We start from the raw sequence: 25,665 nt of genomic DNA, 5'->3' as shown, positions 1-25,665 counted from the left end.
TTAGTTGGTAAGAAGTGGCATTGATGAGCTTCCAAAGGTGAGAGAAAAAACTGTAAATGCCCAAGGAAGCACTTTCTTGCCAATTGGTGTGCACAGAAATTGTTTTGTAATCAAAAGCAAACACAGTAAATTCTCCTATTGTGGTTCTCCCTAAGGAAAGGCTACATCTGCTGGCAGGACAGCTCAAGTAGCTGATTTCTGCAGAGCTCTTAATTTCCTGTATCCATATGAATAAAGTGCTTTGAAAGCAAAAAGCAAAATCCCTCATGTTTTATTGTAGCCCTAAGACAGCAAATATTTAAGCATGTGCAAATTTTAGTGTATAAATTAAGTATGTGTATGCCTCAGTATTTCTGTGTAACTATCAAAGGGCTTATATATACTTGAAATTTATACCTCACATCACACAGAGAAAAATTACATCAGAGAAAAATGAATTATTCGATAACTGTGTTCACCAAGTACTCCAGTTCCATATGAAGTTCCAGTAAACAAGTGTGGTGTTTGTGTCAGCATGTTTGGTCTTAAGAGAAAAAAGGATAAGAATAGTAAGCTAAATGTGCAGGGTAATTTGCTTATAACTCTGCAATTTAAATGTTTTTACCTGAATGTTTAATTATGTCATACATTACATAGGAATATAAATGTAAGTTTCTTTTTAAAGAAAATCATTCTTTATTAAAAATAGCTATCTACCAAGCTAAGAGAAGTTGATGAAAATGTCTTTTTACTTGCTATTCATAACATCCAAATCAGTTTTCTTCTTCTTCAACATAAGGATTCAATGACAGATTTAATCTGAAATGCATTTTCTCAAGATGAGGGATAAGCAGTAATAAAAACAAGACATGATGTAACTCATGGATTTTCAGTACAAGGCATGAAAAGTGTTTGGTACTGCTACAGTCTGTGACCCAATGAGTTAAATTTTCTTTGAATTGTTAATATATGTTGCCAAAAGAATGTTTTTGCTCTAAATAGGTTAGCAGGAAGGTAGTAACTGTAATGCATTCCAAGTTTAAAATGCATTTATTCCATTTAGAGAGATCGATTTCATCCTTCACTAGAAAGTCTGAAATGTTTGAAGGCATTCAAGATACAATTTTATCTTTTGACATGGAGTATTTGTAGGAGTATTTAGTACTCTCAAAATCATGAAGACAGTGATCACTTTAGATGCCAAATAATTGAAGCCCTTGTTTGTCTTGAACGTTGAAAGAAGGTAGCTGGAGCAATGAGCTGCTGCAGGCGATCTGTGGCTGGGGATTTTCTGCATTACCTCATCCGCCTGTCCTTGGTGGCAGAGTGAGTCAGAGCCCTGCATGCCATCAGATGTGATGAAACGAGATGCAACCCTTCTTTAAAAAACCCACCCAAACAGTAATATAAATGCAGCTCGTCAGGATTTAGTGTCCTGGGTTTTTTTTCTTTCTTTTTTTTTGTCGTGCCTTTAAGTTTCTTGCTAATCTGTACATAGATGTGTATGGATCCATGGTGTAATGTGTATCAAGGGAGTGCAGCTTTCATTAAAGTACTCTGTCCCTGTTGCCTGTGGTATTTATTTTATATGTAAGATCCAGCTGAATAACAGTGCTCATGTAGTATCCTTCAGACAAAGGAAAACAAATCATCTCAACTTCCTTACTTCCTATTGCCCTGCTCCCTTCTGCCACTGGAGACTCCAGAGCTCACTGTGATTTCTTTTGGAGTATGGCTGCTCCTGCTGCCATGGAGGGCAGTCACAGAATGAGGGGAATAGCAAATATATCTGCAATAAATGCACCGGGGTTTTACAAGCTTCTGTGTTATGGTTGGCGTTCACTGGAAATGAAATACAGGACAGGGATGTCAGCATTCTCCAGCAGACTGCCACTGCTTGCCAGGATCTTCTCTGAGGTCCAACATCTGCACATTACTGAAGTGAACACAAAGCTTTGGAAAGGCTACAGTCAGTGTGGCAGCATTATGATCAGCACTGGGTTTTGAAGCGTTTTGGTGTGATATCTGTAAATGATAACATGATTTCTTTTCTCCTCCAGCCCTGGTCGATCTCCAGTTTCCTTTGACAGTGAAATAATAATGATGAATCACGTGTACAAAGAGAGGTTTCCAAAGGTAAAGAATCACATTTTGAATAATGTATTCAATGAACTTATGTCCAAGCTCAGAATTAGTTTGTAGTGCTGGTTAGAGAAGGAGCCCAGCTTTTATATCTCATTTCCAAACAGTGATTGAGAGTTTGAGAGTTTGAAGCTGCCTCCTCATCTTCATATCTTAATTCTACAGTAGAAGAAATAGATTTAGTATACATTGAGATTAGGATGGAAAGGGCTGAATTGGTTTTTTTGTGTGTATTTAATATTTGCTAAATTTCTGATGTCTTCTCTTGGCACAAGAAGTTCTCACAAGAGTGAGAAGAAGGGCAATGCCTTGGCTTTTTAAAAAGCTGAATAATGAAACCTGTGGAAGCAAGTTAAAAGTTAAAATCTCATTGAAATGAGTGTAGAAGATTGTGTATCCCACAGCTGTCGATCTGGCCATTCCTTCCTGTTCACCACCAGCAAAAATAGATGTTTCTCTGGAGACAGGATATCAGGGCTTATAGTGATAGAGACGCCGCGTGTTTCTTGCTTGGGGCAATGATTTTCAGCTTCCACAGTCTTGTCTAAAAGTTCTGAAAACTGCCTCATAACTTTCATCCTTGCTTTGGAGACCCAGGGAGGTATACAGCCTCAGGACCAAGATACTTTTATGGACATTTACATTTTCAGAAAGCATGTTTTGATTAATTTTTGTTGTTTGCTCATGTGAACAGAACTTTTACCTCTGATGTGCTGTCTTGATTCTCAGAAAACGCTATTGTATTTTGGAATATTTTTTAAGCCTCGTGCAATTTGGTATTGCAAATGTTTCTTTAACACCCTACTTGTTTGTGCTTTAAGATCTGCCTTAGTAAAATTCAGGAGTAATTTCTCTTTATTCTGCACTTTTAGGCCACGGCACAGATGGAAGAACGGCTGGCTGAGTTTATTGCCACGAATGCTCCCGAGAACGTGCTGCAATTAGCAGATGGGGTCCTGAGTTTCATTCACCATCAAGTTATTGAACTGGCCAGAGATTGCCTAGATAAATCACGTGAAGGTCTTATTACTTCTCGGTACTTTTATGAGCTGCAGGAAAACTTAGAGAAACTTCTCCAGGATGTAAGTGCCCTCTGGAAAGTAGAATATATTATTTTGTTTGAAACTTAAACCAATAAGCCAGAGTTTGGATTTTAGGAGAGACAGTGTGGATTGCAGGGGAGGGGCAGCGGGTGGGGGTGTCAGGAGATCTGAGATGTTCCAGTCTCCTGTTGCTCTGCTGTGGGTGGGTTTGAGTAAATCACTTCACCTGTGAACTTTCTTTGTACAGAAATTAAATGTGAATATGAGTAAGTCAAAGGCAGTCTTTACCATTTATGAAAATTGGCTTTATTCAGCTGAACAAAATTATTGAAATATTTTCTCATGAACTTCAGGACTCTGAATAGACATTAATTGCAATACTGCTTTCAAGGAGTGAAAGCACCATAGTTATTCGTGTTGCTGTAAATTTTTCACAAAAGATTTTCTTGAGCTGAACTTAATCCAGTTGTGGATTTTTAGTACTTGGATGTGTTTTGTGGCATTCAAAGCTTATGAAAATGCACAAGGGGGCGTAATTTTAATGCATTCTCACTATGCTTCAGCTACTCATTAAAAATTGCTCTTTCCCTCTTTCCCTTCAAAGTGAAAACAATGTTAAATTTCAAACATCTCTTAGAATTTATGCTGTAACTTGTGAAGAATGTGTGCTATTGCAAATTGCTGCATCCAGACCCCTGGTTAGGAGTATCTTCCTAATCCTCTGCTTTAATGATACAGCAAACTGCAAACAGGTTTTATAAAGATTTCATTCTCAGATAAGCAAGTATCACAGAAACAGAAAACAGGTAGCAAATATCACCTGGAAACAGAATATCTGAAATACTTTGTTTTCTGTTATGATTTTAATTTTATCTTTATTGATCAGTTTGCTAACATACTGGCATGAACTACACTAGTTCGTGTCCCTTTGCCACTCTTTTCAGACATTAGAAAAAGGCAGATAAGTAAAAATACTATATTAATATACATTTGTTGTATTAAAAAGCTTTGTGAAAGCTGCAGGAACTTCCCTTGTATCAGCTGAATTTTTTGGCTGCCCCATTTATGTAAGTATGGCTGTAATTTTTCTGGTATTTGTTATGCTTGAAAGAAAAATGAGTCATGTTTGGATCTGTGGTGTTCTGTTTGGGTGGGGAATATAATTTTGACATACCAAGAGAGGTAGGGAATATCTTTTGAGGGGCTATATGATTGTCTGCCTATAGGATATCAGTAACCACTTGTGGATCCCCCTTGTATCTCCAGAGCCTGAAAGCAGGGTATTTGCACATGTGAGCTGTGAAATAAGGGATCAGGCCTCTTTGAGTGATGGTTTGGAAGTTGGAAAGGTTTCATTAAAAGTGACTTTGTATGCTCAGCAAAATCCCTTACATTTCAGGGGCACAGGGGGACTACACTGTGTTTTACTGCTTCTGGTAGCAGATCCGTGGAGCCTGAAATTCTCCCTCTCCCTGACTTTCCTTCTCTGTGTGTGGACAATGATTTCTTACACAGTAAGGAATTGAGAGAGCCATAAATTAGGGCTGGCCCCTTCCAGTCTGCATTTTCAGTCCTGTCTTCTGGCCTGAAGAGGTTAATCAGGGTCTCGGAGGAGGTGTGGGTCAGATAAATCAGCTGTTTCCTTTTCTCCCCTTTCCCTCAGAACAAATCCTCAGAATACACTCCTTAAATGTCCCTTCCCCCTTGATCCTACAAGTATTATCCTGCTGCTCTGAAATACTGGGAAAGGTGTTATTGAACTGTGATTAGAGGAGATACAATGGTCATCTCTGAGCTTGTTCACGAATTGACATTTTGGGGATTTCTTTGCCCTCTTCCTCCTTAACATCATCTTCAAGAGAGGGGTCAGCTCTTCAGTTTGATTGATTTACTCTAGGAAGTAAGGTGGGCTAGAGGTGATTAAAAGGAATATTTAGAGAGGCAAGGGAGACAGAACAGCTGGGAAGGAAGAGAACAAAGACATTAAAGACCTCAGAGAAAAGCCAAGGCTTCATTCCACTTCTTTCTCATTTTTTTTCCTGTCTTATGGATTTTTCTGTTCCTTAGTTTATCTTTTAGATTTTAATATTTAAGAGCTATTTGTTTCCTCTGCTTATCTAGTCTGTGCTGTGCCTTTTAGACTGCATTATGCAAGGAAATAATTGGAACATTTTAGTCAAAATATATAGAAATTGGTGATACTATTTCTTTTAGAGGACTCACCTGAAGCACAGGACATTTTAGAGTCAGTTTAAACTATTTCAAATTTGATGGCAGGATCTTAACCTTTGCTTAGGTTGTAAAGTATCATAAATAATAGGTGCATAAATAATACCAATTACAAGGTAATTCAAAAAGCTGTTTGACTTGGGAGTTGTATAGTCTGTGTAGCAGGCTATGGAGTTCCATATTTTGATAAGATACTGAAAGATTGGAAAGATGCTTTATTGGTGAATAATGAGGCTAGCAACTGGCAGAAATATCCACAGATATTCTTACAATTTTGCTATGAAAGAATGGATTCTCTCTCTTAAAAATTCTTTTTAAGGTGTCGATTCTGATACCTGGTAACAAACTAAACTTGCACAGCATTTCAAACCATAAAAAAGAAATTTGATTTAATATATTGTAGTTTGAGTAAAAATGTAAAACAGACTGTTTGGGTATGCAGATAATGAGCTGTTTAAATGCACCAAACCAGAAAGCTTTTGGAAGATCTTTAGATCCTGGCTTTTGCAATAACATGCCAACAAATCTCATTAGCTATGGCAAATGAGATCTTTTCCCTATTTTGGAACATGAAATACTGTCTTTTAGCCAGAAGAACATATCACATCATTGAAATAATCATGAGGTAAAAATTAATTTAAGAGATTTTCTTCATTTTGGAAAACATGAACTTGAATGCTACACTTCACATCAAAGTAGAAATACAAAAAAATTAGATAAAGCACTGATATAAAGAAGAATATGTGACATTCAGTTCTTTACCTGTTACCGTGGGTTAGAATCTCAGGTTACTGAGGAACAAAAGGTTATAATCAGTTATTATTGGCTGAATCAGAAAGGTAGAAGTAGCCTAGGTGTAGCCAGTTGGGCAGGAAGGTGAAGGATTACAGGTGCTTCTGTGCATGAACAAAAGGAGCAGGGAAGGGTATGAGCATTGTACAGCAGTGACTGATGCTGCACATTGGCAAATGGATATTCTGGCTGGGGTTGCTTTTTAGTAGGAGCTTGAGTGTAAATTTATCAGTCCTTGGCTTTGCAGGTCTATTGTTTTGGTTTCCATCAGTATATTAGCTCAATTACAGCTTTGTGACTTGCATATCCCAGTTATTGGTCCTGCTGAAGCCCAGGGGAGGACAGTGATTTTAATTTCATGCCCCAGCAGCCACAGTTAGTGACGGATGGGTCTTTCAGATGAGGGAATCGGTTTGTGAATTACCCATCTCTACCTGCTGTGCACGTGTCCCCAGCAGCGAGTGCAGGGATGGCATCAGCCTCTGCCCAAAGCCCTGCTGGGGACGGGAGGGGACCCCCGAGATGCCACCAGCGGCCGGCGCGGGGCTGGGGACGCGCTGCTGGGGTGGCACAGCTGGCACCTGGCTCATGGGAGCGGCGGGTGCTGCTTGGCTGGGCAAACCTCCTGCTCCTGGGCTCTGTCCCCAGGGATGTCCAGGCTGTCCTGCAGGAGCAGGAAGGAAGAGGAGGCAGTTTCACTGAGGATCTGGGAAGAGCAGCGCTGTGCAGAGATGATGGCTGAGTGGCTGTTACAAGTTGTGTTTGGTTTTTGTAAATGCTTTTTGCTTTTTCCTTTTACTTTTCTGTGTCATTTGGCAGTCATGGTCTAGCTTTTCATTTTTAGACACCTGATTTTACTAGCTGCATTTTTAAATTGTTTTGCCTGAATTGTCAAAGATGAGAAAAGGAGAAAACAAAAGGACTTGATTTAAAAGACTAAGTTTTCTTTAACAGTACAAATGGATGCAAAATGATGAATTATATCTATTACATTATATTTTTTGCCTATTATAACCTATATAGGGGGGAGAAAAGGACTTTCCAGTTGCATGGCTCAAATTTAAAATAATACAAAGTTGTTGATGTTTTATCTATTCATATCAGTGCAGCTAAACTCTGGTGATCTGGAATGGCTTTTAAAATATGAAAGCATTAATTTCTTTTTAAAATTCATATTGTAACTTGTAAGTTTGCATAATGCATTAGGGGACGTAAAGTGAATATTTATCATTTTCATTGTTATTATTTTCTATTTTATAATTTTTAAAAATCTTTTCATTAGGAAAAGAAATCACAACGTATTTCAATATTTCTAAAATAATCTTCTTTTTAAGGCTTTATAGCTAGAAAGGACCTCTAATGTTGTTTTTAGATAATGAACTAACACGTACATTATCCTCTTCAAGGTTAAAATTCTAGCCAATGCTAACCACTTCTGAAGGACACAATCAACATTTCTATTCCAACTGGTGTCAAAATGAAAAATAATGAACCTTTTAATATTTTTTGTTTGGCAGCAAAGTATCAGAGATATGTTATATAAGATGCAGCTTATATATTTCTAGTTCTGAATTTCTGCTCCCTGTATTTGTATTGCTCTTTTAGTTCATTGCCAGTGTGATTTGACTTCTCAGACATATAAAGATATAGAAATATATTCTTAGGTGATTCTAATGGACAGCACTAAATGAACCCTTTAATTTATTGTTGCTTGCACTGTTGCTGATAAAATATCACTCATATGTATCTGGCTTGTTGCCAACAAAAGCTCATTTATTAAGTTCTGGACTCTATATTTGTGGCTGTGTTAAAGCACAATTTTTAGACCTTGGGGAAAAATAGCTGTACTTAGTTTAAGAGTTTTTGCATTGCCATTTTTTTATCACTCTGCAGTGAAATACTATTATATTGCTGCTCCAGAACTCATAATGTAGCCATTGTGTGCTTCATCAAAAGAAGGGTAATTTTTGAGGGTTTTTTAATGTGTTCTTTTTTTTTTTATTTTAATTATTATTGTTTTGGTGTGTTTGCTATTGTAAAAAGACATCCCATCACAAAAATGCACATACATCTTGAAACTAAGTATTCAATTTATACTGAAATCTGGTGAAGTAAAAGACAGGATAAATCCTCTGAATTAAGTTTTTATATGCTCTTTTCTTTGCTTATCTGCTTGGACCTACATAACACCCAGTGTAATGCTGGAGTTATTCAACAAGATTGGTAAAACTGAAAAAGGAGAAACTGAGATTGACTTTTTCTTGATGATGAAGAGAAATTCTAGTTCAAATTCTAGCTGAAAGTAAGGCTCAGAAATGTGTCTGTTAGTGATTACCTAGATGTCAATGTTGTGTGGAAGATAAAATTGAAAAAAAAACATTTCAGTAAAAAAAATAAACTGAGCCCACATTGTATGTATTATAATTGATAGGTGATATAATGCAAATAGAGCCTTTGAAATATCTCTTGCATGATAATGTGAGTCAGATGTGATGGAAAAGCCACGTGTACTTTGGCATCCCTGAGCAAGCTGAGCTCAGCCTGCCCTGACTCAGCACAGAAGTTTGTGCTCTTGCTGCTGGATTGGTTACTGAGCTTGGTGGTTGAGTTCAGCATCTGACAGAGAAACTCAGAGTTCAGTGCTGGGACCATAACGTGCTGCTGTGCCCTCCACAGGCCCACGAGCGATCCGAGAGCTCCGAGGTTGCCTTCGTCACCCAGCTGGTGAAGAAGCTGATGATCATCATCGCCCGCCCCGCGCGGCTGCTCGAGTGCCTGGTGAGTGTGAGCCTGGGAGAGGCTCTGCAGGGCCTGGACAGTGCTGGGCACTTGAGGGCACAAGGGACACAAAGCCTTCAAAAGAGACCTTTGCATGCTCATTAAAACATTGATGAAAAATAAATTGATATGTAAAAAGAAAAAGAAGTACTAAGGGGCTTCTGCATTAATATGGAAGTAGTTCTCTAATGGGCTGTCAGCTGCATCAGCAGCTAAATTATATTTTAGTATAAAGTTTATGGCTGAGGGGCCAGATGTAGCTGTCTAAATCATTCCATGCTACTTGATGCCACTGTATGTTCCTCATGTGTTAATAGCTACTGTAAGGAGCTGTAAATGTCTCTATGGGGGGTGCCCAGTGTCCAGAGCACCGTGCTGAGGAGGAGCTGCCACTAAGGAAGAAGTTCCATGACATAAAGGGTGTTTGGGCTCTGGAACTCAAATCCTTCCAGTAGACCAGCAACTGGTGAAACTTGGTGTCAGATTTTCCAGCTGTGAACACACAGTGGGATCCCCCCAGTGTGAGATCCAAGGAGATTTGGGAGCTTGGGTTTGAAATCCTATTTGGTGCTATTGGAATACAAACAAAAGCAAGTCTCACTCCTTTTTAACAACTTAATTTGGCTAACAATAATGCATTTTTTAAAATTTAATGTTAGAAAATGGTGAAAATTTTTAGGCAACTCCACTGAAATAGACCATTGTGTCCCAAAGTTCTGCAACTACAAAAGTATTGCCTTGGTGTGGTGGGGAAGCAGCATGGCAACCTGTATTCTCCCTGTCATGCCATAGCAGCAGGGTTAATATAAACCTTCAATATATATAGAAAGAGGTATACACAATTGAAAGGGTTCAATTCAGTGACTGGATTTCAAAAGGATGCTGGAAAATTAATGAGGATGTAGGGGAATCGCCAAAAACTGTGAGGTGTCACAAATCTACAATGGAAACTTAGGTAATGACAGGATGAAATTCCCTGGTATGTCGGACCACACTTGAGGTGGTTCTTTTGAGAGAAAAGTGACAGAGGTGCTACAGGTGTTTGAGACATCAGAGAAGTTGGCTGGATTAGGGATCTGTGGCTGGCTATAAAAACACAGTTAACATGTGGGTTATGTTGTGGTCAGTGTGTCCATGGGTGACATCCCTGGAGTCATTGGAAGATGAATGAGTTTCGTGGAGCTTTCTTTGACAAAGTAGACAAGAGTGTTCCAGTCTTACCAATGATGCCAGTTTTTGGAAACACCTGCAGAAATTATGAGAACCAGTCGACTTTGGAGAGTTCCTTATTCCTCTTCCACAGCTGTCAGATGGATCACTTTGCTGGGAATCCTGCAGTGCAAGGAAGGCTGCTGTCAGTGAGGAAGCTGGCTGCACAGCCAGCAGGATGGATACCTTCGTTTACTGATTCCAGAAATCTCTGCCAGACTGCACTGAAAATCCTGGCCACAGCTCCATTCAAACTGGGAATTCCTGGTTTTTCAAACCAAGTTTGTGATTTAGATGAGTTTTTGTGACACCCACTTATCTTCCAGCACTTCTTCAAGATTTATTTTGGAAGTGAAGGCAATGGAGAAAGGAGATAAATTTAAACTCACTGTGTTTGTATTTGCTGCATTCACCACTGTAATTTTTGCTTGTGTACACTCATTGTCTAGGGAAACTTGGAACCTCAGAAAGCCTTGTGAGCTCGTGTCTGTACCCTGCAGAGTTCCAAACTCAAGGCAGCTCTTAGTTGCAAATCAAGAGGTCTCCAGGTTCTTCTGTGTCTTCTCCACCTGATGTTCTGCAAAGTGAGTGGGAGCAGGTGGAAGCAGCAAAGTCATTGAGATTTGAGTAATGAATTCCAAAGTATGTAGTGACAACCTTGATAATCAAGTGGCCAGACTCCAAAGCATGGAAATAATATCTGGATCTATGGATTAGTCTTACCTGTTTTTTTTCAACCTGCATTGCTTTTCTAGAAATTTTTTTCCAAATATTTATTTTAATCTGGTGACATGAAGAACTAAATACTAATGTTCCTTTTGTCCCATAAAGCAAGAAATATAGTAATGGATAGTCATCTGTTTAAATAGCTTTTGAGAACTAATTTTCATTTTTATTTTTAACATTCTTTTTTGTAATGAAACCTTTGGCTTCAATTATATGAATTATAAATGAATTTATAAAAAGTTTTTCTACTATTTAGTATTCAGGTTAACTTTAGTACCACAGCTCATTCTTCTTTCTTCCTTGTAAATTAAGTAAGTGTCCATATAGACAGTGCTTGTGATGGTGATGATTGTTTTAATGCAGTCAAAAACATTTAAGTATTCTTAAGTTCAACTATTTGGTTTCTGTATTTGCATTACCTGTTGGACTCTGAAATGTTTATTGTCAGACAATCTCTGGGTCTTTGAGAAGATAATAATGGTTCATGGTTTGTGCATCTCTGAAACCATCTTTGGGAAAAAGTATCTTTTTTATTTTTCAATTTATTTTTCCACAGCACCTACCTCGCCTTAGTAGAGTTCATTCTCCTGTATTCAAATGATTAAACCTACCATAGAAAAGTCAGAACTGGAATCTATATAGTTCCTTAATGTTTTGTATGTTTGGTTTTTCTTGTCACCAAGTTGGTTTTTCCCTCTCTCTTCTACTCACCGATGAATGACCTGCAGTTTTACCTCAAGAAGTCCTTCCTTGGCTCCACCATCCCTCTCGCTGCATTCTGGTGACCATCTCTCTCTGTAGTCCTCTCTGGTCTGGCTTCTGCTCTCTGCCATTTCTGAGACTGTTGATTAATGCTTTTCCAGAGGAGTTGGGACTTTGTTTCTCACACTGTTGCTGTCTTTGGTGACAGCATCTGTCCAAGCAGAATTGCTTGGAGCAGTCATGGGAAGTGCATCTGTTCTCTGTTCAAGTCTCTTCACATCATTACAAGCTCTAATTTCCTTTTCTTGTTTGCAGTTCTGTGCTCTTTTTCTCTTACGTTGCTGACCACACAGCAGTTCTTTACTGATGCCCTCACTGTTATCTGTGCATGCTAAGCTGTTTGCTGAAACTTCCCCTTTCACCCTCCCATTTCACTGGAAAATTTTTGAAGAGTGTTGGCGAAGCTGCTCACTGCTGGTGAATGATGAGGTTTGTAGTGGGGAGAGCTAAAGTTAACTGGTGGACTTGTTCCTAAGCAGAGTGCTCCTGCTGCCCAAAGCTTGTCTTTTGTTTCCTACTATATCTCTTAGTCCAGTGCAAGACATGACACCTTCTATGACCTTTTCTGACCTGAGAGATCACATGCACGAAGACTGAGTTGCTAAAGTGATCCTGTACTGTAGAGTACAAGAAGCAGGGCAGCTGTACTTCTTATGAAAAAAGTTGTTTTATTAATAATTTTATTAGCAATTACTGAGGTTAGGACAGTGACAGGTTTGGGTGGGTGTATGGCTTGATTAGAAGTGGTAACTGACAGTACAAAAGGCTTATCTTGGGTTACCTCACCTGTCAGATGGAGGTGGCAGAAGGTGATGCCTCAGTTCTCATCACAGACCTTTCCCTGGCATGTCTCAATGTGACAAAACTGGGAATTGTCTCCACACTTATGTTAAGAAGAGCTTTTGAAAGTTTGGGTGTGGTTTGTAGAAAGTTCCCTACAGTCCTTGTTCTGTTTTGATTTGCAGATCTAAACCCATGGACACGCCGTGGGATGTAACTGTTGGTTTTGCAGAGCAGAGTGGAAAGCATTGCCTTGCTTGTGACTGGAAATGTTCTGCATCACTGCTGAGCCCAGAATTACCTTTGGATGTTTCTGAGGAGTCTCCTCTAAGGGGGAGAAACCTTTCATAATCGTAAAGCTGTATCATTTACCTCTCTGTGTCTCTCACTGCTTTGCTGTAGGAGTTTGATCCTGAAGAGTTCTACCATTTGTTGGAAGCTGCAGAAGGCCATGCCAAGGAAGGACAAGGAATTAAATGCGACATTCCTCGTTACATTATCAGCCAGCTGGGACTCACCAGGGATCCCCTGGAGGGTGAGAACTCTTGTTATGTACTTTCCAAACTGTTGAAAGGATAATAGATCTCCTGGTCACTACATAGCTGAAGGATGCTTTTATTTTATTGATTGAATTTCTAGGCCATTTTTCCTTATTTTCCTGTTTGCTGTCAAATTCTAGACTGTCCTTTTCAGCCCATGTCTCAGAGGAATGTTGCTGGGGTAAGGATGGCACATTAATAGTGACAGTTCTTTACTTATGATGTTAATAATGTCTCCCTGTATCATAGCTGATACAATATTAGAAAATGGCTTTAGGATTTAACTGTTTTCTCTGTGCCGTTGGACAGTAAAAGTAAATTTGCTTGTTATTTTTGTGATCTGCTTGGCCTGCTAGTGGCCTGGTTGGAAAGTATCCCATCATCCCACTTGATGGTCTTCTCTGGGAAAAGTGTGTTTTTTGTGTTTTTCCATGAGATTACCACAATGAATATGCATTTTTAGCTGTAGGTGAGATTTAAGTTTTACATCTTGTGCAGCAGCCAAACCAAAGAGAGCAGAGTAAGGACAGAAACAGCTTTTCTGCAAGGTGCCAGAATTGCATATGGTAAACTTAATATAGATATACATTGGCCCAGAAGATTGTAACTTTAGAATTAGTGAATTAATATTTCTGCCTGGCACTTTGCCAGCTGAAATGACAAGTTTTCTGAGTGTGCACAGCTTGTTCAGCAACAATAGAAAGTGTGACAGAGACTGGAGGTTAGTGTGGAATATTTCAGTGATTGAACTATGCTTCTTGTTACCTCAGGAGAGTATAATTTTAACATAAATTAGTAGTCTGGCTTGGAGTAGTTTAACTTCTCTGGTGTTTACTGGAATGACAGTGACAGGTTGACTTCAAGTGAAGAGCTCTTCAGGAAAATTTCTACCAAAGATTTCTAAATGCAATTTAATAGCATTTGTTGAAATCTGACATTAAAGGGAAATTTCATTTGATCCCTGTCATGGGAGAGAACCTTTCCATTGCTAATTCCCCTACTAAAGTCAAATTTTCTTTGGAAATGTGGGGAGATGTCAAGGTGCCTTATTTCCTTTCTGTAAGGAGTGCACCCAGAAATGTCAGTGATGTCTGTTCAGAGACTCGTGGCTAACGTAGGGTTTGGGCTTGCAGAGTTTACAGCATCTCCTGTGACAGCTGAGTAGCCTAAACTCAGTGACTTTGCTCCACTGTGCTGCTCGGTGTATTGCAGAATCAGCCACCTCACGTGCAGGGCAGCTGTTTGAAATGTGATACTTTTTCTTCTTGGAGCACAGAGGTGCCACCAGGCTACATGCAGACATATATGTGTGTAATAGGTTTTAATATTAACTAGACAGCACTTTCTCCAAACATGCATTTATTGCTTTTACTTACTATAGAAACTATCTAGAGTAAGTCAGGCTGAAATTAGGACAATTAATTATATTCATCTTTATATATAATACTGCCTGCAGCATACAAGATGCTAAAGGTTATCACTGTATAATTAGGGTGACTTTTTACAGAGGGAGAAAATGTCCTTCACCATCTACATTCCTGTTTTTCTTGCATAAACAAAGAGAATAGTGTTTGATTGAGATCATTAGGAGTAATCTTTCCTCTTTCTTTTCAGAAATGGCCCAGTTGAATAGCTATGACAGCCCAGACACTCCCGAGACAGATGATTCAGTCGAGGTAAAGCAGTAATACACTCACTCTGTCTAGCACTTTTTTTTTCTCTCAAAAGAAGTAGTCTACAGTAAAGAATTAATTATAAGGCAGAGTAATTGTAATTAAAAAAAAAAAAGTGCAGACATTTAAAAGCTCATATTAAGACTAGAGTACGTGCTCATAAAAATGTGAAAATCTTTATACAGTTGTGGTAAAATGCTTAAAAGATGCAAACAGGCATTATTACCAAGTTTTGTGGATTTTTTTAAAAAATATTTGAGTTAAAAATGAAAATCATCTGGAAGAATTCTTTATTATCTACATTTATGAAATGTGATGGGTATTGAAAAGAGTTGACTTTTAGTAAAACCACTGGAAACATTGAATTATGTATCTGGCTAGGTTTCAAATATCCTTATTTTATTGTTTTTTTAAAAAATGTAATATTAAGAAAAGGCTTGAATCTTACAGTCCACTGAATGTTTGTGCTAATAATTTGTGGAGGGAATCTGCAAACACCCTATGGATACAGACAATTGTCCTAAAGCTGAGGACTCCAGAAATTCAGAAATTGATTGTGTTTGAGTTAATGGGTGCTTAAAGAAGAAAAAGACAAAAAAACCCCATAACATATAGAATTAAGTCATTCCTGCTCATGATTTTCATTTTCTTGTTGTCTTTCCCCAGAGCCGTGGGGCCTCCGTCCAGTCAAAGAAAACTCCGTCTGAAGAAGAGTTTGAAACTATTAAACTGATCAGTAATGGTGCTTATGGGTAAGACTTTTAGACTTTGAATTAGAAGAAAATGCTATTATTGTCCTACCCAGCAAAGGGCTATAGCAAGGTTTGGCAAATGTTTGGGTTTTGTTGGGTCCAAAGCATAAAATAATTTCACTTGGGTCTTTTAGAGTACCACAGTTGTTGTATCTTCTGCATTTTTCTGGGAGATGCCATTTCTTTCATTTATTCAGATTATATATGTAACATATGTGGCTGTTCGTGAGCACTTGAAATGCTAAAAGAAGTGCTAGAATTACACTGGGGCAAATCTACTGTGAGGAGTAATACATGAGAAAAGCTATTAGATTTTATTATCCATTGAAAATCAAGTCTGATTTCAGTTGGTTACAATTTTAACCACACACACAAACCTATCCAGAATTTTAAAAGCCAGCTCCTGACTCTCTGCAGTTCATAAATCCTTAACAGTGAGGTCATTAGGCTGTTACTGAAAAGCAGTGATACTCAGTAGGTCATAACAACAAAACCTGAGCATGTACTTGAGTGTTTTGTGGAAGTGGGTACTTAGTTAACAACAAATCACTTTTTAAAAATTATATGTGGAAAAAGTGTAAGCATGGGTTTTTAGTGAGTGAAGACACAATGGAGCATGTTGAAGAGTCGTATTATGAGACAAAAAGATTTAAAATCTCTTCAGTCATATTTCTGCACAAGCCCCATGCAACTTTGTAATAAGGGGAGAGAGAAGTGGTGGTTTTGCTGTTAGTCACATGTCTTTATCCTGGGTTTATTTTATAGTCAGTGGCTGGTGAGACACAATACCATGTTAAATGTAATGTACTCCAGAGAAAATGAAACAAGTAGTGATTCAATAAGGCAGGCAGACTGGATGAAAATTTTATTTGCAAACTGTATTATTAATGTGAAAGAATCTAATGATCTGCAAATGATAGAAGTGTAAGAGATATTTTACTGAAGGAAATCCCTGGTCACAGTGCTGTGCCAAATTAATTTTATGGAGCTTGGAAAGAACTCCTGCTGATTCCACAGATTTTGGACAATTTTTTAAGCAAAGTGGTCACTGTTGTGTTGAAAAATACAAGCTGCTGTGCAATGGTGTTTATGGAAATTCGTGACATTGGTGTTGAGATATCTTATTGTTCATGACATCAGAAAAAATGCTGCTTTATTTAAGAAGGCAGAGTAGCTTTGAGAAGGAAGCGTCATGGGGTTCCTTCTTTTCTAGGGAAGCTTGTCATTGAAACAGGATTTTCTGGAGTCATGGATAAGTCTGTCAGGATCCATTCAAAACAGTAACACCACTGCTTAAAAAACCCCAACAAAACCACAAAGAGCTCCAAAGCTAAACCCACACCAAAGCAGTTTGAACTGAAAATGGACCTTTTCCTCTCGGTGTGGTTTTGCAGAGCGGTGTATTTGGTGCGGCACAAGACCACCCGCCAGCGTTTTGCCATGAAGAAAATCAACAAACAGAACCTGATCCTGAGAAACCAGATCCAGCAGGCCTTTGTGGAGAGAGATATCCTGACATTTGCTGAGAACCCCTTCGTGGTCAGCATGTTCTGCTCCTTTGAGACCAAGCGGCACCTGTGCATGGTTATGGAGTATGTGGAAGGTAAGGTTCTTGGTGTCCACTCCTCCAGAGGGGATCCTTAGTTGGGATGGATGTGGGCTGGGAATCCCTGTGACTGGTACAACACGTTTGCAGTGGAGTTGAGCCTCACTGCTGAGGTCAGAAGTCAGCATGAGCTTTCCAGTCTTCATTGGAAAAGAAACCCTCCCTCCCTCCTGTGGGATGGCATGACTGGATCCATAGCACATTTGTTAGACATTCCACATAGAAAAAGACTTAAGAAACGTAAGTCTTTGTTCTTTAGCAGCCTTTTAAAAATAAAGTGCCATTTTATGCTGGGGTTAGTTTTTTTCATTGTTTGGTTTGCTTATTCTTTGAAATATAATTTGATTTTACTTTATCAGTATATCTTATTATAAGCAATATCCACTGGTGGATAGGATTAATTTCTTATGCCTGGCTTGCTTGACTGAATATTTGAGAAATAAGATTATAGTTATTGTATCAGTGCTCTTTCAGATAAATTAATGGAATGAAATCAGATGCATTGACAATAGGAAATTTTAATATTAATTCCTCTTTGCAAGTAGAAGTGAATGTCGACTGAAATGTGTGGCCAGTGTTCCCAAGGAAGCTTCAATCAGGAGTCCACAGACTTACTTTCTTCAAGGCTTCCTTCAGTTTGCAAATGGCATATGCACAATTCCTGTCCAAGCCTGCCCAATGTATATGGATCTCAATTTTCCTAGGATTTTAATATTTAAGTTCAAGACAGAGTACAGAAAGATCTTCAGAATTCTTCCTAACAGGTTTATGAGACAGCCTTTAGAAAACTTAGTCTAGTCTTGTACTGCAGACCCATAGCTGCTGTTTCTTACTGATATTTGCCATTTCAATGTGCCATGTGTGCAAATGTTTTCTTTCTAGGAGGTGATTGTGCTACACTTCTCAAGAACATTGGTGCTCTACCCGTTGATATGGCGAGGATGTATTTTGCTGAGACTGTTCTGGCACTGGAGTACCTACACAATTATGGGATTGTTCACCGTGACCTAAAACCTGATAAGTAAGTCTTTGGGCCCTCAGAGGGAACAGAGCCAGTCCTTCAGGTCCTTTCTCAGTAACTAACAGGATATGGGGGCTGGAGACAGCATTGATCTTCGACAGCATCTGACATACAGGAGGTTTTATGGAGTCTCTTGCTACTGATATAGAAGCAGATAGACAATGAGAAAGGGTAGGAAGAATGTCTTCAGGTTTTATCCCAGAGATGCTGCCACACTGATGGTGTTTTGTCAGAAAGTAGTCCCACTCCTAGTTGCCTTTTCTGCTCTGTGATATTTGGCTGCATAGGAGGTTTTTTCCAGGTCTTTAATGGGGATGTAACACTGAGATCGTCCTTTGCATTATCTTGTGTTCTTTTTGTTCTAAATTGCTTTTGGGAAACAATTAAATGAATGTTGCATTATTTTACTTCTCTGTCTTTTAGTCTCCTGATAACTTCAATGGGTCATATTAAACTAACAGACTTTGGACTGTCCAAAATTGGGTTAATGAGTCTTACAACTAATCTTTATGAGGGCCACATTGAGAAGGATACCAGAGAATTCCTGGACAAGCAGGTAAGCCGAAAAATTTTGTTTGTTGATGTGGGATCAGATGCAGGATTCTGTCATGGGATAGAATCAGAGTTAGTAGCACTCCTTCTCTGCCTTGATGCTGTGCTGTGCACTGTAAAATGGGAGGAAAAGACACAAGTCCATTCTCATGTTTGTACATAAATGGACATAGTTTGTTATTTCAGCTTCTTGTTTTGGAGTCATGAACTTCAGCTCTTGCTTTAGGGTGCTCAAAGGATGGCCCAGGCAGCAGTGCAGAAGTGTAAACAGAAGTTGGTTTAGGGATGTAACATGGATTTTGCTGAAGGTTGTTCCACGATCTCCCCCTTCTGGTGCTTAGAAAGTTCATGGCAAGTTTCTATATGTTTCTTGTAATTTTGTCTAACGGCTTAAACATTGATTTTTATCACCATGATATTTACTAAGGGTCATTTTTCTCCTTAGCCTTCATTTTACTAGGCTTAACCAGCTAAATTCTTGTAGCTAACAAGATAGATTTTCCTTTGATGAATGAATAGCTCTTCCATGTAACTCTTTCTGAGCTGATATTTTCTGGACATGGTTGAAGGAACTGTTCTGGATGTAGGCTCATCAGTGCCTTCTATAATGGGATTAAAAAATGCTTCTTTTTTCTGAAAATACCTCAGAGCACAGCTGAATTTTTCAGCTGAATTTTTATTTGTGCCAAGTGTTGATTCATAATTATTCTGTGGTGTTGTCTTCTGAGTAAGGATGCTTTTTCTAACAGAACTCTCCTAGGCCATTAGATCATATTCTTGCACTTTACTGTGGTACATTTTTTGCAACTATTTTGTTATTGCTGTTGCTGCTTCTAAGCCCCAGGCAACTTAGATATTCCAAGGTAATTTCCTTACGCATTGTCCATGCCAGCTGTACCTCCCAAGATTAAGGCTGAAGTGTGTAATCATGCTGTGCTGCTAATTCTGCATCTGTGAAACTAAATTCTGTTAGCACAGAGATGTGAGAGGTTTGTCAAAACTCAGTTCCTGATAGCTGTAGCTGTGCCAGCAGACATCCATCAAGCTGTCAGACCTAAACACACAGGATATGCATTTTTCCCATATGCTTTCCTGTGCATGCACCAAGGAGCTACTTAGCTGGCATGTCCACACTAGGAACATTTAATTTCATGTTATTTCTGTGCAGGCAATGTCTTCTTCAAATATAGACTCTTGCTCCATGGGAGTAGTCCACAGCATGAAGTGGTTAGTGGCAAAACATTAATAACTTCCTTTTAAAGCTCTGGGGGGGGAAAGAAAGGGGAAAAAAGAAGACAAAATAAGCTTTGACATGCATTTGGCAGTTTGTAAATTTATTGCTTTCTTGCATGTTTCTCTTGAGGTCTGTGGGACTCCAGAGTACATTGCACCAGAAGTGATCCTGCGCCAGGGCTATGGGAAGCCTGTGGACTGGTGGGCCATGGGAGTCATCCTCTATGAGTTCCTGGTGGGCTGTGTTCCTTTCTTTGGGGACACACCTGAAGAGCTCTTTGGACAAGTGATCAGTGGTAAGTTTCTGCTCTGGCTCTGAAGGGGTTTCAGAATGTGCTGTGAAAATATTGAGGGTCCACGGTTTAGTCAGGAAGGACTAGGTATAAAATAATGGGTTTTAATTTTAGTATTTCTGAATTTCTGTCTCAAAGCAGCTTCCATCTGATTTCAGCTATGGAAACTTGTGTTGCTTAACATCTTCCTAAATAGTTCTGCATGGCGTGGGAGTCATACAAATCATTGTGTGATTGAGGAAAAATATTTGGGGATTTTTCTTTTCTGTCTTTTAACTTAAATGATGGAGAAATTGAAAGGAGTAACCACCAACTGGTCTAATTCAGGCTGATTTTGGTTATTGTTTTTGTAGATCCAAATGCTAGTCAATTAGTGATTTTGTATTTATAATTTGTAATTTTGTAAAGTGAAATGAAAGGAAATTCTGAGCACAATACATTGAAGTTGTTGTAGTCAGTACCTTCACATCTTGTGGCTTTTTAAACCTGTCTCATGGTTGGAGTTGGACAGACAATTGCTTTGTGTTCACTCAGTGAATATGCCAGTGAAATAATTTTCTATTGGGAATGCTTTCTGAAGCAGTACATTTTTAACACACTTGGCAAATGTCCTTTGTAAAAAGAAAATTTCATCAAAGCACTAAATATGATGCATGAAATTATTACCTGTGAATTGTTCTCTCTGTTCCAAGTATAACGACTCTGGAATGTGCAGGCAGCAGATACAGCCACAGTATTGTCACTCTCTGTTTATGGATTGTCGTGGAAGTCCCATTTCATACTTTATTAATAGAGTCCTTAAAGCTTTTTTTTTTTTTTCTCCACAAGCACTGCTTGGATTGACAGCAGCTTTAGCTGATGCTGAATTTTATGCATTTTGGAAAATATCAATGCTTGAATTATATTAAGCTGCTGAATTCAAGATATTTATGCTTCTGGGGCAGTTTTCAACGCTGCACTTTGAGGTATAGGTGTGTGAATGGTTATTCAAATTAGTTGGGAAGCTGGTAGAAAATGTCAAGTCTCTTTTTGTCCCCAGATGAAATTGCCTGGCCAGAAGGAGATGATGCACTGCCCCCAGATGCCCAGGACCTCATTTCTAAGCTTCTCCGCCAAAATCCTCTGGAAAGAATGGGAACAGGTAAGAGCCTTGTGCACAGGAGAACACTGCCCAGAAGCAGGGGGTGAAGCTGCCTTGCCAGTGATGCACACCCACTCGTGTTGAGGAATGCTCATCTAGAGCTGGGGAGCAGTTTATACTGGATTCAGTGTGGTGGAGCTCTGGGAATTACTGTCATGTGTCCATGAGCCAGGCAGATTTTACTGTCCTGGCTGGGAAACAGGAAACACTGTCTGCATGGCAAAATAACTTCTCTGATTTGTGCTGTTCCATTATAGTCTTGAGGGTTGTGTCTCCATTTGAACAGAGTATAATCAGATTTCTTTGAAGTTCTCTTTGAGTAGGAGCTTAATCCCTGCCATGGATGTGAATTCCTGGGTGTAATAAAGTATATGAAAACTTTTCCATTCCTAGAGACCTGTAGTATAGAATTCTTCAAACATACACCAAAGTCTGATAATCTTTTTGGCAAAGTCAGATATGTATGTCAGTCTTTCTCTGTTATAATGTCAGATTGGAAGTTTTACAAGCCAACACTTCTCATTTCCTCATAGTAAATAATCATAAATAATCTCTAGCTATACTCTTGTTTTAAAGCAATTTGTACAACACTGTGGCTTCACGTGACAGCTCATCTTTCATTGATTTGATTAGTTTAATTTAATTCGGGATTTTCAATTCAAAACTACACTTTAAGAATAAAAAAAATATAACAATATATAACAATATATAACAAAAAATATATAACAATTTCAAAAGATACATGTATTCAGCAGACTTGGCACATGTGCACACAAGGGTGATGAATAGATCATGAATTAGTAATGATATCAGATGGTTTTCACATGTTCTTCCCTACTTAAAATCCATGTACTTGAAAGATGTTGCTGTCATGGAAAAGATGTAGAGTTTCTACCTAATAAAAGGAGTTGAGGGACTGATTTTTTTTTGATTTCTTATATACCTGTACTGCTGAGACTGCTGTTACACTTGGCATGTTGTAGTGCCACTGGCACTCAGCAAACCTTTTATCTCTTTTCCTCTGCTCTTTTCTTTTCTAAAAAAGACAGTAGGATCTTCTATGAATATTAATTTCATTTAAAAAAAAAAAGCATAAGCTGGTAGACAGATAGTCTTTACTTTTTCCTTCTGGGTACCGAAGCTTCTGAGCTTAATAACAATAGATACTAATTCAGGAAGATAGGTGAGCCTTGTCTTGTTCTAGGCACATGAATGAGTTTATTCACAACAGTGGAGTTGTGAGTTGTCACTCACATTCTAAGTGCCTCTCAGAGTTTACTCTCTTTATTCAGTTATGAACAAGATGGTGTTTAGAATTTGAAAATTTTAAATTAATGTGTTCTTAATCTTGCAACTCGCTGTGGAATGCAACAGCAGATGCTGTCTTCCAGCATCTGTCTTGTTGCTAAGCAGGAAGAGGAGGTGGGAAGGAGGAAATCTTGTTCAGGTTTTATCCTGCATGACCACTTTGGTAAAAGGATAAATTATTTCTCAAAATTCCTGGAAAATGTGTGACTTAAAAATATTCGAGTACATTCTCTTAGGCTGTTGATATTTTTAGGGTTTGTTTTTCAGGTTATGCAAATGCTGAAAGAAATACTCTGCAATAAAAGGTTCTTATTTCAGGTAGTGCCTTTGAAGTGAAGCAGCATCGGTTCTTTAAAGATCTGGACTGGAATGGATTACTCCGACAGAAAGCTGAATTCATCCCACAGCTGGAATCTGAGGATGACACAAGTTATTTTGACAGTAAGACTCGAGATTTGGCCTAAACAGCATCATATTTCTTGTGTATATTTCATTTTTTAAATTGTTAGAGATAAGTCATTTTAGAAATTGAATAAAATGCTTGATGGGAATTGCTTTAAAAAGTTTCTGTTGAATGCCAAGTAAGGTTTCTTTGAAGGCAAATTAATTTTAAATGAAAAAATGTTGCTGCTGGAGTCAGTTGGCCTTTCACTGGTGCCTGTGGTCCTGCCAGCCATGGGCCTGCAGTGAGAGGTGCTGCCATTGTCATGCTGGGTTCATTAAACTTCTTCAAAAGCATTTGGTAAATCCAAATTCCTTGAGTTTTTGAGCAACGTGATCTTTCCCAAGTGACTGTTTTCAGCCAATAAGTGTTTTAAAAAAAAAATGAAAACAAACCCTGGACCTTGAAGGCAAGTATGTGGGGAAAATTCTTAAGAGATTTGAAGTAATTTGAATTATTTTCACTGCAAGTGTATCGCTTTATTTTAGTATTACTAGCTCTAATGAGATATGAAATGTCTGTCTGGTGTTTACAAATGTCTGGGAACTGCCATGGTATCAGTGCTGTGTAAGATTTTTGGTATTTCAAGATAAGCACCAGACAGAGTCAGTGCTCTTGAGAGAGAAGGGAGAAGCATCACAGGAGGGATGGAGAGATCTCTGTTCCCAGAGCCTCTGCTCCCTAACTTTCCTCATTTGACTTGAGGAGCTGAGCAGGTGGAAAGACCTTGGTCGGGGTGAGGTCTTTCCCCCTCTCCAGCTGCAGAATGGGATACTTGCTGTTTCAGGTCCCTGAGATATGGAAATTTCTGCTCTACATCAATGGAATTTCTGCCATCTTGGGGCCATGGGACTGCTTGAATCTGTGTGAAGCACATTTTTGCTCTGCTCCTGTGTTTTGCTGAGAGTGAAAGGAGGGAGAGAGCAGCTGCTTCCAGCCCCTTGGCTCTCACACTGCACAAGCAGTGATTCCATTTAGATAGTGCTCTTCCAGTTTGGGGAAGGGGCTTTTAGGCTGGGGCTTCCTTGGAGAGGTAGGATTGGGAGAAAGAGATGGATTGAGAAATCTGTGTGGTTGCTGCAGAGAGCAGCTGGATTCAAGCTGTGCAGAGAGGGCAGAGGTGGGGTTTCTGCATTTATTGAGGTTGTACTGGTACAACAAACATGCAGAAACTGATGTGGTGGGCTGTTCTCACCACTAACTGGACTTACAGGATGTGGGAACTTTGGTCACTGAGTTGGGTCAGGGACTGGCAGAGGCCCAGTGCAGCAGCCACGAGCAGATCCTGGTGGATAAAAGCAAAACCACTGGGTCTGTCAGAACCATGGGAAACTCTCCACATGCCCTGGCACACTCGGTATCAGGGTGACCTTGATGTGAGTCCTTTATAAAGGCTGGAATTCTCACATCAGGAAATATCTCACATAGACGCTGACAGGAGTTGGTGTTGCTGTTATAAACCCTAATGCAGAAAATGTTAGAATTTATAAAAGTAGCTGATGTGGTGCAGCAAATTTGGCTGTATAATTATCAGCTCTCTAGCCAAACTTATTACTGCCCACCCCACAAAATCCAGTGTGGCTGGCTTAGAAATCCAGTGCTGCAAATCTAAAAGCATGAAATCTCTTTGGAAGAAGTTTTTGCATTAAAAATAGCTTTGCATATTGGCTACTTGCCCATTTTCTTTCACAAAATCTAATCCTTTTCCTAGTTGCAAGAGGGAAAAGAGGGGATTTTCTTTTGGGGTAAATACTATATATATATTTTTTTTTTTAAGTAGACTTCCATGTATGTATGCAGGACAGACTTTGTATAATCAAAAAGCTGTCTATTGGAAAGTTGGACAGTGAATTGTTTCCATGTTTCCTTCCATGTGATTGCTTGCTGTAGGGAAGAAATTCCCTATCATGAAGGGTCTTCAGGATTAGACACCTTTTGAGTATCAGCTGCTTCCAGAATGGATTACAGCTGACAGGATAAGATAAATTCAGTGCCAAGGAGATATTCTTCACTGGCAATTGCATGGGATGAGCAAAAACTGGCTGGGCATGTTTCAGTATTAAGGGAAATACCCTGCATGATGTATAAACATTCCAAGTTCTTTAAGCAGGCCAGTACCAATGCTTGAGGTGTGAGTTACCAGCACTCCCCACACTGATGCAAGTGCCTTGTCTTGTTCCCAGCCCGTTCAGAACGGTACCAGCACCTGGATTCAGAAGAAGAGGAGGACACTAATGATGATGATCACGTGGAAATTCGGCAGTTTTCCTCCTGCTCGCCCAGGTTCAGCAAGGTAGGGACATGCAAACTTGTTGAAAGAAAACAATCTAGAGAGGAACACAGTTTCTTTGCTTCGTATGGGGCAGATTTTCATCATGTGGATGCTCTGTGGGATCTCATGGTGTGTAGTATTCAGTGAGGGAGAAAAAAACACTGCATGAGTTGTTTATTCTATGGTAGTTTGTGGCCTGTTAGAAGGTGAGTACTAGAATAACTGGAGAGTGACATTTTATATTTCTTAATATTTCACCAATATGCAGGGCATTGTGTAGTTCTCTTCTGCATCTGATACAGTCTGATGTTTTTACCAGTGACCTGGATGCTGGCACAGGGAGTATCCAAAACGTACTTGCTTTGAGCAGTGTCCTTCTGAAAGGACCTTCCA

General features: G+C 39.1%; 1 protein-coding gene across 19 annotated transcripts in view; it reads left to right on the top strand.

The window, feature by feature from the left end:
• Positions 1-25,665, top strand: part of MAST2 (microtubule associated serine/threonine kinase 2) — a 203,705-nt gene that overhangs the window by 160,488 nt on the left and 17,552 nt on the right. For all 19 annotated transcript variants that reach the window (XM_085585688.1, XM_085585687.1, XM_085585686.1 and 16 more), the window contains 13 exons: positions 2,040-2,115; positions 2,994-3,203; positions 8,862-8,963; positions 12,843-12,975; positions 14,594-14,655; positions 15,319-15,404; positions 16,799-17,007; positions 17,893-18,031; positions 18,455-18,587; positions 19,947-20,112; positions 21,149-21,250; positions 22,877-22,999; positions 25,184-25,293. In XM_085585688.1, the coding sequence (XP_085441814.1) occupies positions 2,040-2,115; positions 2,994-3,203; positions 8,862-8,963; positions 12,843-12,975; positions 14,594-14,655; positions 15,319-15,404; positions 16,799-17,007; positions 17,893-18,031; positions 18,455-18,587; positions 19,947-20,112; positions 21,149-21,250; positions 22,877-22,999; positions 25,184-25,293 (1,651 nt within the window). The remainder of the gene's footprint in view (positions 1-2,039; positions 2,116-2,993; positions 3,204-8,861; positions 8,964-12,842; positions 12,976-14,593; positions 14,656-15,318; positions 15,405-16,798; positions 17,008-17,892; positions 18,032-18,454; positions 18,588-19,946; positions 20,113-21,148; positions 21,251-22,876; positions 23,000-25,183; positions 25,294-25,665) is intronic.

The sequence above is a fragment of the Lonchura striata genome, chromosome 8 (assembly GCF_050655825.1).
Source record: "Lonchura striata isolate lonStrDom1 chromosome 8, ASM5065582v1, whole genome shotgun sequence".
NCBI lineage: Eukaryota > Metazoa > Chordata > Aves > Passeriformes > Estrildidae > Lonchura > Lonchura striata.
The sequence above is the reverse complement of the archived record's forward strand: the minus strand, read 5'-3'. Positions and strand labels throughout refer to the sequence as shown.